Source organism: Procambarus clarkii, chromosome 85 (genome assembly GCF_040958095.1).
Source record: "Procambarus clarkii isolate CNS0578487 chromosome 85, FALCON_Pclarkii_2.0, whole genome shotgun sequence".
Taxonomy (NCBI): domain Eukaryota; kingdom Metazoa; phylum Arthropoda; class Malacostraca; order Decapoda; family Cambaridae; genus Procambarus; species Procambarus clarkii.
The window spans coordinates 10240962-10257647 of NC_091234.1; the positions used below are offsets into that span (position 1 = coordinate 10240962).

Consider the following 16686-nt stretch of genomic DNA (forward strand, 5'->3'; position numbering starts at 1 on the left):
AATGAGGTGATTTGGTAAAATGCTATGCCCAAGATTACTATCCGAGTGCCGGCGGTGGGGTTGTTCAAATAGCCTCGGCTATCACCTCATTATGTCCGGTCTTGATGGTCAAGTGTATTAAGGCGTCTTGTACATACCAGTTGCTTTGCTCCTGGGAGTATGGGTTCGAGTCACTTCTCGGGGGTGTGAGTTTTCAGTTGCATATTGTCCTGGGGACCATTCAGGCTTGTTCGCATTTGTGTTCCTCACGTGTGCCCCGAAGAATGAGGTGATTTGGTAAAATGCTATGCCCAAGATTACTATCCGAGTGCTGGCGGTGGGGTGGTTCAAATAGCCTCGGCTATCACCTCATTATGTCCGGTCGTGATGGTCAAGTGGATTAAGGCGTCTTGTACATACCAGTTGCGTTGCTCCTGGGAGTATGGGTTCGAGTCACTTCTGGGGTGTGAGTTTTCAGTTGCATATTGTCCTGGGGACCATTCAGGCTTGTTCGCATATATATATATATATATATATATATATATATATATATATATATATATATATATATATATATATATATATATATATATATATATATATATATATATATATATATATATATATGTATATATATATATATATATATATATATATATATATATATATATATATATATATATATATATATATATATATATATATATATATATATATATATATATATATTAGTATATTTTGGTAGCAGTCTTTCCTGTAGACATATATTATTAAACATGACCGAAAAAGTAAGATTAATAATTCTAACACGAATTTTCTCTATATTTCTTACGTTTCTTTTCACTGTTGATGGTAATTCAAAGATCAATTCTCCAAAATTCATTTTTATTTCTAGTCTGACGCGACACTTGAGCGCGTTTCGTAAAACTTATTACATTTTCAAAGACTTTAGTTTACAAACACACAACTGAAACTGAATAGAGCTTACACATCTTCGAGTTTATATCTACATTTAGGTGAGGTGGATGAGGTGAAAACAAACTTTCAACAATGGGTATAGAATGGGTATTAAATTCAAACACAAGACAGAACACGTAACAATGAGTATTGAATGGGTATTAAATTCAAACACAAGACAGAACACGAAACAATGGGTATTAAATGGAAGTAATTGTAGAAAGCCTATTGGTCCATATTTCTTGATGCTTCTATATTGGAGCGGAGTCTTGAAGTGGGTAGAATATAGTTGTGCATTAATTGGCTGTTGATTGCTGGTGTTGACTTCTTGATGTGTAGTGCCTCGCAGACGTCAAGCCGCCTGCTATCGCTGTATCTATCGATGATTTCTGTGTTGTTTGCTAAGATTTCTCTGGTGATGGTTTGTTTGTGGGAAGAGATTATATGTTCCTTAATGGAGCCCTGTTGCTTATGCATCGTTAAACGCCTGGAAAGAGATGTTGTTGTCTTGCCTATATACTGGGTTTTTTGAGGCTTACAGTCCCCAAGAGGGCATTTGAAGGCATAGACGACGTTGGTCTCTTTTAAAGCATTCTGTTTTGTGTCTGGAGAGTTTCTCGTGAGTAGGTTGGCCGTTTTTCTAGTTTTATAGTAAATCGTCAGTTGTATCTTCTGATTTTTGTCTGTAGGGATAACGTTTCTACTGACAATATCTTTCAGGACCCTTTCCTCCGTTTTATGGGCTGTGGAAAAGAAGTTCCTGTAAAATAGTCTAATAGGGGGTATAGGTGTTGTGTTAGTTGTCTCTTTAGAGGTTGCATGGCGTTTCACTTTCCTTCTTATGATGTCTTCCACGAAACCATTGGAGAAGCCGTTGTTGACTAGGACCTGCCTTACCCTACAGAGTTCTTCGTCGACTTGCTTCCATTCTGAGCTGTGGCTGAGGGCACGGTCGACGTAAGCGTTAACAACACTCCTCTTGTACCTGTCCGGGTGCAAGAGGAGTGAGTACCTGTCCGGTATATACATATATATATGTTGGAAATTTCCAACACCGAATACAACACTGTTGTATTCTCATTAATTATTACTAAATCTACTAATTATTGTAGTAAGTAAAATTAACACCACGTAGAATTCTCATGTACTAATAATTTCATCTGTGCAGTAGGCTAGAATTCTCACGTCATCAGACGCCAGTATTGCGTCAGATTTCATTACAATAAACACATTATATCCAATGTATCTGAGAATTAAATTCGATTCTCTATTACCAAGGCATTCTGTGTGATAATTAATTACAGATAAATTGACCTCCAACTAAAAGACGAATCGAGCGTTAGAGTCATAGCGGTTATCTAGTAATAAAAGTTAACGTCACGAGTGAATGCCATGGAGACACATTAATTCCTCTCCCTTGTATGTTTACTATCACTAAATTGGCAAATAATAATATTTCCCTCTTCTAAATAATAAACCCGTCCAGTCTTCAACATTTCAAGCATAAATGCGAGAAATACTAATATTCATGACAATAATTTGTCTAATGAACGCGAGACGCGGCGTGGGTGGAGGAGGCACGCCAGTACACGTGGATGGAAGCTCTCGAGCAGACCTGTCCTCATCGGGCTCACGAGGAGACGCCATTACCCAGTCATTAGGGTAGACGTTATCCATCCTCAGATGAAAGTCGCAACTGTGAGGCGTGAACAACCTTGCAGATAATATCTTCAACTGGTGCTGGTGTAATATAAGGAACCTTTTTAATCTGTTTCCTGACTGCACGTGATCGGCCAGTGGAGCGCGCCATTATCCAGGATAGGCTGAAGCCAGAGCCTGGGACGCGAATTTCGGCAATCTTAAAACTTATACAGTGCCCATATTAGCTAAGTATCTTATCCTTATTTGATGCATCGTGTAAGGTGTAGTGTAGTAGCTGGGTGATTGACCGTGACGACGTATACCAACACCAAACCACAGGTCATTACCTATTATCACCTGTAAATCTTAATTTCTTGAACATAGAGATTCAGTAGTTTAATTAGTTGCTACTGTAAATATTTGTTTTGCAGCACGTGAGAAGAATTCTCCCTGCCGCCTTCTCCCATGTTAATCCATCCCACTCGCCAGCCAGCCGAGCCCAGGGAATTAGAGGAAGCGTCGTGGCTTACACAAAGGAATCGTCATTAAGCTAAGATTCCTTTGTATTCATTAAATTTCTGAAATTGCTTACAAGCAGAATTCCTTGGATTAACATGTGTTTATTGTGACTATCATTATTACACTCATAATCTATGTTCCCATTCATAGTAATGATATTGGTTTCACTATAATTCATAGGATTAGATTATTATAATTTGGATTAGTGAACGAACCACACTAGTTCCTGGACGTACTGACTTCCAGTAATAACCCCCCAATGTAGGTGTTTGAGGGTTTGATTCATTTAATTATACAGCCCATTAATTATTTCTATGATCATATTCTCTAGTATTTTATCCATAGTTACTGGTTCATCTAGGAATTATCTAATGATCAGAAATTCTCAGTTTCCCTCTTTACTATAAAAGCGGGTGGTCCTTCGTAATTTAATTTACTACATTAATATTTAAATAATCAGATTCAAGCCCCAAATGTCCCACATTATGGTCCTTCGAACCGGATAGGCATTAAATTTATAATTAAAATATTAATCATTAATAACTAATCCTTGTGTGATAGAAGCTAGACTAACTATTTAATTAATTGTGTCAACTAACAGTGTAACACATCAGTTAGCCTAGATCACACTAACATATTGCTACTTTCACCTCATGTATAAGGTAGCTTTAGTCGGTCATAGCCAATTACCCACAACACTTAGACCTATACCTCACACCGAGGTGAGAATCTTTTGGTCGCCAGGAGCAACAGCTCATAACTTTTATAATAACCCCACACTAACACCTGCATTAGAGTGGCCTCACCATCTAACCATTATATACTTAGGTGGTAATGACATCCACCCCACTCGTCATCCAGCCGAGGTGATCAAACACCTCAAAGCCATAATTTCTTCTTTCAAGCTCATCAGTGAATCGGTAGTATTCACATTAGTGGAACCTCGCCAACCAAGTCAAGATAATCGTTGGGGAGTAACCCCAGAATACTACCTGAGAGCTGCTAAGTACATAAATTTCAGGCTGAAAAAACGAGTGAGATTGGATGCCACATATATCCAATTTACAGCCAGACCTTACAGACAGAACCTGACCAGAGATGGTGTACACTTGTCAGGGGAATCAAGGTTGCATGTGGTTGACAAGTTAATTAACACCATCAACCATCACAAACGGCTGTGGCTAGCAAGCCAAACTTAACTGTACATAATTGTTTCACCTGTGTGTGCAAGAGCACTCTTATAAAACAAAAAACCCAAAAATACAGCACAACTATATTCACCTTACTGCACCACAATACTCTTTACCCATGTTATTAGGTAGAATTTAGGCTGAGATTGTGCTGAATTTGGTACAAGCCCAGACTAAATAACTTTATAGTTCTTAGTTAGGAATTATTACGACTAGACCTGAGCTAGTCAGTGTTGTATGTATTATATTATTTGTGCTGACCCTATACAGGGTGGGATTAAATTTTGAGATAACTCTGATTGGAGTGTCTCCATAATATTTCTCTTGTATGCATTATTTTGTGTATTGCTGGATTCTCTCCATTAACTCTGATGGTGATATAGATGAGCTAACCAGACGAGAACTAATGGTGAAGTTCAGACAGTACACAAAATATCTAGCTATTTGTTGTTAGGTAGGTAGGTACATTCAACCTCAAGTGAGGTAAAATATAAAGTAGCCACCTTAAATTAGGCTACATTTAATGTTACTTGTCCACTAATGAACAAGTACCCAAGCTTCATTAGTAATACATATACTAACACTGTGAAGTTTGAACCTAAGCCCAACATGGCTACTCCTGAGCAATTGAGGAGAACCTACATTGGCCTTAAAGGTCATTTGACCAGATTAATTAATAAGGCTGAGGGCTTAACTAAAGATACTCCCATTGACTCTTATCACTTAGAGACATCAGTTAGAGTGGCTGAACTGAAATTTGTTCAAGTCAAATCTGCAGGTCAATCTTACCTTGATCTGCTAAATACTGTAGAAACTGATCCTGAGGAAGCAAGTCAAATTGTAGACGACATCTCCCAGTATTAAGATGAGACTCAAGATATAATTACAGGCTATCTAAATTAGCAAAACAATCTGGATCCAATACCAGTAACACAGGGTCTCACTTCAATAATCAACTACCCGAGGTTCGTTTACCGACTCTAGACTTACCTACATTTTCAGGATTAGATACAGAAAATTGGGACAATTTTTGGACTTCCTTTGAAGTTCACATCCATAAGAAACCGTCTCTAGACAAGGTTTCTAAATTTTCATACCTACTTAGTCTTCTCACAGGAGAGGCTAAAAAGGTCATACATAACCTTACTCTTAATGAGAGTAATTATGAGGAAGCTATAAAACTCCTGAAGTTGAATTATTGCAACAAAGAGTTAAGTATAGCTACCCTCTATTATCAATTGCTAGATCTGAATGCACCAAATAGTAGACCAGAGTCACTTCAAAGCTTCAGACTAGAAGTAGAGTCTCTAGTAAAGGCCTTAGGTACTAAAGTTAATATACCTGCTTCAGAATGGTCTATCAAGTTACTATTACAGAGGAAATTACCTCGAAATGTCTTGACAGAGCTCTGCTCACATTATAATACCGAGTTTCTCACTCTCGACCAAATTTTCGAGGGATTGAGGATCACAGTTAACCGGTTAAAGACTCATGATAAAATTAAACCTGAGTCTAAGCCAACTAGTACTGATATTTCAGTCAAACCTAAACAGACTCAGAGTAAGTCTAATAAATATAAATCCAAACCTGCTCCATCCACTGGGAAAAGAAGTGGAAATGTAGGTACATATTCGGTGTCTCCTTCAGAGATAACCAATGACTTGTCTACTAAAGAGACTAAGTCTATTAACCAGAGAAAGTGTCTGTTCTGCAATCAGGGACGCACCACTTATCAATGCTCTGTTTATCCTACTTATAATGTTAGGGTTAAAAGGTTACAAGAATTGCACAAGTGCACCAAGTGCATGGGCTCTCATGATCCCAAGAAATGTGCAGTGCAGCTACGTTCCTGCAACCGCTGTAACCAAGGTGTACACCACTACGCCTTATGTAGAAAATCTTCTACACCAACCATGACCATTGGAGAGAATTCTACGAATTCTACTGCAGTGCAATATTGCAAAGTGCATCACGAAGTAAATGTACTTGCTACTGAGTCAGGCAATAATACTACTCTGCCTACAGCTCAACTTAAACTAATAAACCGAAGATCTAGAATTAACACTAGAGGTCTTTTTGACCAAGGCTCACAGAAAACCTTCATTACACAACAGTTGGTAGATGAGTTAAATTTAAAACCTGCCAAAAGTGTGAGGTTAAATATTTCTGGTTTCTTGTCAAATAGTGGACCTCGTGACTACAAGGTAGTTAAAGTATTAGTAAGACTAGGATCTTCTACTAATCCAATCCAAGCGGTAGTAGTGGATAAGATTCCTACAGACCTGCAGGTCACAGGATTAACTCGCACTGCGAGACACCTTAAACGAAACCGCATGAGGCTAGCAGATAATAAAATATATTCTGACTGCCTCACAGATATTGGATTACAAATAGGCGCGGATCATTATTACAAGTTTATAACTGGATGCACTAGGCAACATGGTATGAATTTGTTGTCGTCCGCAGGAGGCAAATTGCTCACAGGACCAGTGCTTTTCAGATAAGGTCCAGCGTCCACAAACCAACAATCCAATAATGTAATTGTGGCGTGACTAGGCTTGGAACAGTCACCCCTACGTTTCAGGGAAATATCTGAGGATATTGAGTCTGACCCACCAATACATCGTTTGTGGGATTTAGACACCTTAGGCATCATCCCTGAGCAACCAAGTCCTGATGATACGTGGACTTACCAACAATACCTGGATACAGTTGTCTACTCAAATAAACAATACTGGGTAAGACTCCCATGGAAGTTGGATCATACACAACTTCCAGTTAATTATTTTATGGCAGCCTCACAATTACAGTCTCAATTAACACGACTACAGAAGCAGCCCGATAAACTGAACATGTATCATCAACTTATCCAACAACAACTTAACAATAAGTTCATTGAAGTTGTTGAACACGATGACCGAAAAACAGGTCATTATTTACCTCATCACGCTGTGGTGAAAGACTCATTGACAACACCTATTCGTATTGTCTTTAACTGCAGTGCTAAAGTAAAGCCAAGCAGTGTGTCTTTAAATGAATGTCTCGAAACGAGACCTAGCCTAACACAAAGGCTACATGACGTGTTGTTACGATTTCGCACAGGCATTTTTGCCTATACAGCTGACGTCAGCAAAGCCTTTCTCCGAGTAGGGTTACAGGAGGAAGATCGTGACTACACAAAATTCCTCTGGTTTAAGGATCCACTGGATCCTAACAGTGAAGTAATCACCTATCGTTTTGCCTTAGTATTATTTGGAGCTACGTCCTCACCGTTTCTTTTGCAAGCAACATTAGACACGCATTTGAGGAAATCAAACAGCCCTTATAAGGCAGACATTAGCGACAACTTATATGTCGACAATTTCCAGGGGACAACTAATGATCAAGCTGATCTGGTAGAAATCTACCATGAGGCTAACCGTGAACTGTTAGGAGCCAATATGCCACTACAGTCATGGGCCTCAAATAATAAACTGCTTAACCAGGTAATCGAGAAAAAATTTCCAGATTATCAGGTACCCAGTCAATTAAAGGTTCTAGGCGTGGAATGGAACACCAGTACTGACGAGATGAATGTCAAGTCAGTACAAACTGATAATTCAACCCTTACCATGAGAACACTGCTCTCATTTGTCAGTCAACCATTTGACCCTTTAGGCCTACTTAGTCCTATATTAATAAGGGGCAAACTCCTAATGCAGGAGTGCTGGCAGAAACATATGGGATGGGATGATCCGTTATCAAGTGAGTTACAAGCCAAATGGCAAATACTCTCAACGGATTTTAATCAGTTAGGCGTTTTGAAATTTCCTCGTAATGCTTCAGGACCATACTTACCCACCAATTTGCACGTTTTTTGCGATGCCTCTGGCAAAGCATATGGCGCAGTACCCTATTTAGTTAACAGAGCACAATCAATTTTGCTCACATCTAAAGCAAGAGTTGCTCCCATTAAGAAGAGATCTTTACCTCAGATGGAGTTGACTGCATTGCTAGTGGGGGTAAAATTAGCTCATTGCCTAGCAAAGACACTCAATAATATCCACTTTGGTGAGATTGTAGAGTGGTCAGACAACGAGGCAGTCTTACAATGGGTAAGAAACAATAACAACAAAACTCCTTACGTCAGTAATCGCGTCAGGGATATTCATGATTTATCTGCTGGATATAAATTTCGACATGTTCCTACTAAGGACAATCCTGCAGATTATTTATCTCGAGGGTTAACATTAAAGCAACTTATCAAGTCTTCGCTGTGGTTCAATGAACCTTCATGGCTTGTTGGTGGTCAGTGGCCCAAACAAAAGCCACAAGTCATAGTGACCAATATCACCACTCCCATGAAAGAACCAGAACCTCAACGAATATTAGCCATTGATCCTCATCATTATTCTAACTTAAGCAAATTGCTACGAGTGACTGCACATGTGTTTGATTTCCTTGCTAAGGTAGGAATTCGACATAAGTTTCCCAATCCTATCCTCTACTGGATCAAACGTGCACAACAAGAGACATATGGAAGCGAATATGACAATCTTCCAGATAAATTAACTAAGTCTCTAGGCATCTGGTACGATGCCAACACTCATAACATACTACGATGTGGAGGACGTTTGCTACATGCAAAAATTGATTTGGACACAAAGAATCCGATTCTCCTACCTCGTCATCACATCATAACAAAACTTCTTGTCTTACACCACCATCAATATGGTACCTTACATGGTGGAGTTTTAGATACTCTCACCGACCTTAGACAAAAGTACTGGCTTCCTCAAGGTCGTCAGACTGTTAAGACAATTATTAAATCTTGTGTAATCTGTAAGAGATACGACGCTAGAGTATGTCCTTACCCAGGACCTCCACCACTCCCAGAAGAACGAGTGGTTCATCTTCGTCCTTTCGAAACCACTGGTGTTGATTATACAGGAGCCTTACTCCTCACTGGTAACCCAGATAATATACCAGTGAAGGCGTACATTTGTCTCTTTACGTGTGCTACAACCAGAGGCGTAAACTTAGACGTCACTCCAGACATGAGTGCTGAAGCCTTCATTTAAGCTTTCCGCAGATTTGCTGCCCGTCGATCGTGTCCTAAATTAATGATATCGGAAAATGGTTCCAATTTTGTGGCAGGAGAAAGTTGTTTGCGAGAAGTCTGGAACCACCCAGAAGTACAGTCAGTCCTACAGAGACGACAATGTCACTGGAAATTCATAGCACCGAGAGCCCCTTGGCAAGGTGGGTTCTATGAGCGAATGGTAGGCACAGTCAAGAAGTGTCTAAGGAAAACTTTACACCGACAAAAGGTCAGTTACTCAGAACTCCAAACTATTGTTCTGGAAATCGAGGCGCGAGTCAATAACCGCCCAATAACCTACCTGTCTGATGATTACACCCAGAGAGAACCTCTGAGCCCCTCACACTTGATCCATGGAGGTCTACTGAGCCCTCTCATCCCTTTAGCCGAAGAGGACCCTGTAGACCCGTCACATGTGACCAGAGGAGACTTGGTGGAAAGCTACCAGCATCTCTCCAGAGTTATTAACAGGTGGAATGAGGTGTGGACTCGAGAGTACCTCACAGCTCTACGAGAGTACCACTACGGAGCTTCGAGTCCTTACAATAAGGTGCAATTAAAACCAGGAGACCTAGTACTAGTCGACAGTGATGGACCAAGGTCAGAGTGGCCTATAGGCAAAATTGTTGCCATTCATCCAGATCATCAAGGTGTCCTGAGAGTAGTTAAAGTTTTATGCCGAGGCAACACTACTCTAAAAACTTTAGAGAAGCTGGTTCCCCTTGAACTGACTGAGCAAGAATATCAGGCAGATCCAGTTTCCCCAGTACATTCCGAGGACAATGATCTTGTTCCTCCAAGCAACCGCCCCACTAGAGCTGCTGCTCAACAATGTAGGCGGAATTTGCAAGCCTATTACAACTCTGAACAAGAGTAATTTCCTTCACCTCCCACTTAGATAACTATGATGATGCTACGATGTGATATCATGTAACAAAACATTGCACGTCACTATGACCCAGGATATCCCATCATAGTAGATTCTAATGTTTAAATTGTGTGAGTTAAAATTTTTAAATATTGTGTAGGCTATAAACAACATGTTTCATTTGACATGTAAATAGCAAGACTCAAGTTCTTGTAAGTCCTTGATAAATCTGGGACGTTCGTTATGTGTGTACTAACATACTAACATATTAACATATTAATGTACTAATCTTAATATCACTTCGGGATAGGTCAGTACTCCACAGTACACTACGACCCTAGAATCCTCCCCCCGGAGTTATGTTGGAAATTTCCAACACCGAATACAACACTGTTGTATTCTCATTAATTATTACTAACTACTATTTATTGTAGTAAGTAAAATTAACACCACGTAGAATTCTCATGTACTAATAATTTCATCTGTGCAGTAGGCTAGAATTCTCACATCATCAGACGCCAATATTGCGTCAGATTTCATTACAATAAACACATTATATCCAATATATCTGAGAATTAAATTCGATTCTCTATTACCAAGGCATTCTGTGTGATAATTAATTACAGATAAATTGACCTCCAACTAAAAGCCGAATCGAGCGTTAGAGTCATAGCGGTTATCTAGTAATAAAAGTTAACGTCACGAGTGAATGCCATGGAGAGACATTAATTCCTCTCCCTTGTATGTTTACTATCACTAAATTGGCAAATAATAATATTTCCCTCTTCTAAATAATAAACCCGTCCAGTCTCCAACATTTCAAGCATAAATGCGAGAAATACTAATATTCATGACAATAATTTGTCTAATGAACGCGAGACGCGGCGTGGGTGGAGGAGGCACGCCAGTACATGTGGATGGAAGCTCTCGAGCAGACCTGTCCTCATCGGGCTCACGAGGAGACGCCATTACCCAGTCATTAGGGTAGACGTTATCCATCCTCAGATGAAAGTCGCAACTGTGAGGCGTGAACAACCTTGCAGATAATATCTTCAACTGGTGCCGGTGTAATATAAGGAACCTTTTTAATCTGTTTCCTGACTGCACGTGATCGGCCAGTGGAGTGCGCCATTATCCAGGATAGGCTGAAGCCAGAGCCTGGGACGCGAATTTCAGCAATCTTAAAACTTATACAGTGCCCATATTAGCTAAGTATCTTATCCTTATTTGATGCATCGTGTAAGGTGTAATGTAGTAGCTGGGTGATTGACTGTGACGACGTATACCAACACCAAACCACAGGTCATTACCTATTATCACCTGTAAATCTTAATTTCTTGAACATAGAGATTCAGTAGTTTAATTAGTTGCTACTGTAAATATTTGTTTTGCAGCACGTGAGAAGAATTCTCCCTGCCGCCTTCTCCCATGTTAATCCATCCCACTCGCCAGCCAGCCGAGCCCAGAAAATTAGAGGAAGCGTCGTGGCTTACACAAAGGAATCGTCATTAAGCTAAGATTCCTTTGTATTCATTAAATTTCTGAAATTACTTACATGCAGAATTCCTTGGATTAACATGTGTTTATTGTGACTATCATTATTACACTCATAATCTATGTTCCCATTCATAGTAATGATATTGGTTTCACTATAATTCATAGGATTAGATTATTATAATTTGGATTAGTGAACGAACCACACTAATTCCTGGACGTACTGACTTCCAGTAATAACCCCCCAATGTAGGTGTTTGAGGGTTTGATTCATTTAATTATTCAGCCCATTAATTATTTCTATGATCATATTCTCTAGTATTTTATCCATAGTTACTGGTTCATCTAGGAATTATCTAATGATCAGAAATTCTCAGTTTCCCTCTTTACTATATATATATATATATATATATATATATATATATATATATATATATATATGTATATATATATATATATATATATATATATATATATATATATATATATATATATATATATATACATATATATATATATTGGTGTATACTGGCAGCAGGTTTTCTTTCAAACATGTTTCATTGAATATGACCGCATATTCTGTATTTATTATTTTCTGGTTTAGGGCTTCTATCCCTCTAACTATTTTCTTAGCATCAGGGATTAATTGAAAATTAAGCCCTGATGCTAAGAAAATAGTTAGAGGGATAGAAGCCCTAAACCAGATATATATATATATATATATATATATATATATATATATATATATATATATATATATATATATATATATATATATATATATATATATATATATATATGCAAACAAGCCTGAATGGTCCCCAGGACTATATGCAACTGAAAACTCACACCCAAGAAGTGACTTGAACCCATACTGCCAGGAGCACTTTAAAACTGGTGTACAGGACCCCTTAACCACTCGACCATCACGACCGGACAAAAGATGATGGTAGCCGAGGCTAATTTCCCATCATCCCGCCATTCAGGCTTGTTTGCACACACACACACACGCTGTATATGTGAACAAGCTAGAATGGTCCCCAAGACAATATGCAACTAAAAACTCCACACCCCAGAAGGATTTGACAACAGATAGCCAGGAGCGCTATGCACCTTGGCGTACTAGGTACCTTAACCACTAAACCATATGACTAAAAAGTCTTGGTGGTCGTGAGACTATTTATATCCAAGACCCGACAGCGCTCGATGGTCAACTTGGGCATAGATATATCATTGAATCACCTCACTTTGTGGGGACCACGTGAGCAACACAAATGCGAATAAGCTTGAATGTCCCCAAGCCAATATGCAACTGAAAACTCCACCCCCAAGAAGGATTCAAACCCAGATAGCCAGGAGCGCTATGCACCTTGGCATACCTGGTGCCTTAATCACTAGACTGTACAAAAAAATCTTGGTAGTCGTGAGATTATTTATATTCAAGATCCGACAGCGTTCAATGGTCAACTCGGGCATAGATATATCATTGAATCACCTCACTTTGTGGGGACCACGTGAGCAACACAAATGCGAAATAGCTGCTACCTGCACTGCCACTCAGAGATTTCCTCTCCGGTATTCGCAAGCTTCCCTGGGCTTGGGTCTTGTTACTCGAGTGGTATGACACCCCTGGTTCATACCTGCCCTTTACATCTCCATGGCTCTTCCACGAACGGTCGTCCACCTGTTGGGTTGGTCGTCTGTGACGACTCTCCCTCAGAGAGCCTAGTGCCTCCTCCAACATGTTGGCTCTATCTGCTGCAGCCTTAAAGTCCTTAATTCCTGCCTCTTCCACTCTGACCTTGAGCTCTGGATGGAGCATCGACATGAACTTTTCCACCACAATCATCTGTTTCAGCTGGTGGAAGGAAAGGTGGTTTTATTTGATAAATAAACTATGATTTAAATATAATTTATTTGATAAACTGTGCCCATGATTACCATCAAAGTGCCGTCGGGATGATTGGCAAATATCCTCGGCTACCATCATCTTATGTACGGTCACTGATGGTCGAATGGTTAAGGTTTCCTGTACACCAGTCGCATAGTGCTCCTAGCAGTATTGGTTCGAGTCTCTTCTGGGGTGTGGAGTTTTCAGTTCCATATATTACTGGGGACCATTCAGGCTTGTTCGCATATATAAATATATATATATCTCTTACATCAATGACCTGTTATTTTATTATTTATTTACTGAAGAATGGAATATATTCCACAGGTACCGGTGCTGTCGGCCGCGAACTGCACAAGAAAGGATTCACGTGAGTATAATGGAAAATTGAACCATACAGTAACTTATGAACTGAAGTTCTGAATAGTTCATATACAGCTATAGCACAGTGGTCAGCGGGGTCGGGTGACAACAGAAAAGTCCTGGGCTTGATTCCCCTATGTCGTAACTACCCAGGAGTTGGCCAACTATTGTGGGCTACAGCCTGTGGGAGGTCAGTTGTTGGTATAAGGGGCCTCAGTAATTTTTACAGAATTCCTGTCCCCATTTTGGGGAAGCTAAAATCATATGTCATTTCAAGCCACACAGAGAAAGTAATGCTTCTCATCCACATGTATGAATATAAGATTGAACGACCAAGCCTGGCAGCTCTTATTTATTTCCTACAACTAAAGGTCATATATTTGTCTCATAAAGACTTGAAACATTCCAGTACCTTTGTCTTCCTGACGTTTCACTTTAACTTGTTCCACAAGATTGCATAACAATTTCCTAGCCAGTGTATCCTTATTTATATTTTAAATCTAACTTTTTCCAACTGAAATTTATTATTTAGTTATACTTTAGTAGATATTTTTAACGCCTAGCTTTTATCCCCTTGTGAAAATCTTTCTTACACTTGGCAACCCATTCTGCTAAAATTATAATACTTACGGAGAAACTTACTACAATACCGTACAGCTTGAATAATGGTAAAGGAAAGACCCAAAATATGTGTAATTGTATAAATACCAAATTTTCAGGTCTAAACTACATCCTTCCTCAAGGTGTTGTATACACTATTCTAAACACAATATTTCTTTGATAATACTCATTGAAGCAAATACACTATTTGGTCGAACGTACCAGTATACTATTGTACCTAAAATGTTTCACATTTTGAGCCATTAGTATGAGAGAGTGAGAAAATGTAAACTCAAAATTAAACATTCTTAGACCTAACATAGTACGTATAGGTACTATATTATCTCTAACATAGCATGTAACATACCTTGCATATGTTAGGTTAGGTCCTTTAGCTTCATTTCTTACTACTGGAATCACATTTCGGTTAATCCCGTAATACAAAATGTATTTAGACGATGAGTCACAATAACGTGGATGAATATGATAACCAAACCACACATCACAACAGGCAGAGACGAGGACGTTTCGGTCCATTCTGCACCATTATCAAGTCGTGTCATGGATAGAGAGTGGAAGAGATAGACAGTATGAGGGAAGAGAATGAGATTAAAGGTGTGATGAATGAGGAAGAAGGTATGTAATAATAAGATGAAAGGTAAGAATAAGTTGAAAGAAAACTATGAAGAAAGGAAAGAACACGAGAAAAAGGTTAGAAAAGAGAAAAGGTAAGAATAAAGATAATACGTTAAGGTTAGACGGAAAGGAAAAGAAGGGAAGGAAGAAGGAAAAGAATTGAAAATAATGTTTAAATAAGCAAAAGTTATAAAAACAAAGGTAAAAGTAATAAAAGAAAAGAAAACTGCAACGATAACTTGAAAACGAAGAGAACAAAATCTAGTAATGAAAGAGAGAGACAGGAAAGAGAGCCTAGACAGGGTAAAGCTACGTTACATCACACAATTACAAATGTAATTATCCAGGACGAACCGAAACATCGTTGTTTCTTCATTGTCCGGTGTTTGGTTTGGACGTTATACAAAGCGTATATACGGACCTCGCTCTAAGAAATGTAAACTGAGATTTATTGATCTCTGCCTTAAGGAGGTTTCTACATATAGGTTTAATATGGTTATCAATATATATAGCTTTCAGTAAATTTGCATTCATTCTACCGAAGGGTTCCCAGAACACTTGAACTTATGAGCAGTGAGTCAATGACTTTTATGTCATGCACTTTATAAGTATGGCGACAGAACCTAATGAACAGTGTAACCTTTTGCATCATAAAATCATTAAATGCTGCTCATTATTAGTAGCTTTAATGCAAATTATGAGACTAAATTAACCGAAAGTGTCTTTCATTACTCAGTCATGTGTGGAAAATTACCCCACTTCCAGTAGTTGATGTATTACATCATTTTCATTGACTCTAACCATATATACACTTATTTTACCTTCTACGGTGATGATACACATATTTATAATATTAGGCAACTGTATGGTGATGGCTCTCTCAGTCTCAGTCACTCGTATATTACCGGCATCTTTTTATTTGTCAAATAATTTTGGAAGGATAATTAATCTGCAATTCAACAGAAATAATATATTTTGTGTCTGAACAATTGATTTTGTATTCACTGGACAAAAATTAATTGTATTTTGTGACATTATAGACTCAAATATTTTATATATAAACTCTTGTATTTTATAATTAAAATGAAAACATAAGATTCTTGTCATAAAAGTTAAAAATACCGTAACCTTGCAGGAACATAGATGCCCTGGATCCCTCAGAAGGAATGCTGAACATTCTTAGAGATAAGGGAGTGTACAAGATTACGTATCAGGAGTTCATAAGCCAGAACCCAACAACCATTCCTCAAGGTGAGAACACGTCCCCGTCCTCATCCTTAATGCTTTAGGAAATAACTAACAAAATCTCGGGTATGGAACCCCTCAGTGTCGTCGTTTCTGTAATATAAAGTTAACGAGAAAATCCATAGGAGCCTTGATGAGGGTTCGAACCTATATTGTGGGTACTCCCATGCACACGCCCTAGTCAACTAGGCCACGACATGGTTAAAAGAGTTGCAACCTGGAG

The 16686-nt window shown here is 38.7% G+C and overlaps 1 protein-coding gene across 1 annotated transcript in view; it reads left to right on the forward strand.

Moving 5' to 3' along the window:
* The window catches only part of LOC123750949 (methyltransferase-like protein 27), a 148037-nt gene that overhangs the window by 55268 nt on the left and 76083 nt on the right, over positions 1-16686 (forward strand). The window contains exons 4-5 of the mRNA XM_069316729.1: positions 13947-13989; positions 16354-16469. Coding sequence (XP_069172830.1) covers positions 13947-13989; positions 16354-16469 — 159 coding nt within the window. The remainder of the gene's footprint in view (positions 1-13946; positions 13990-16353; positions 16470-16686) is intronic.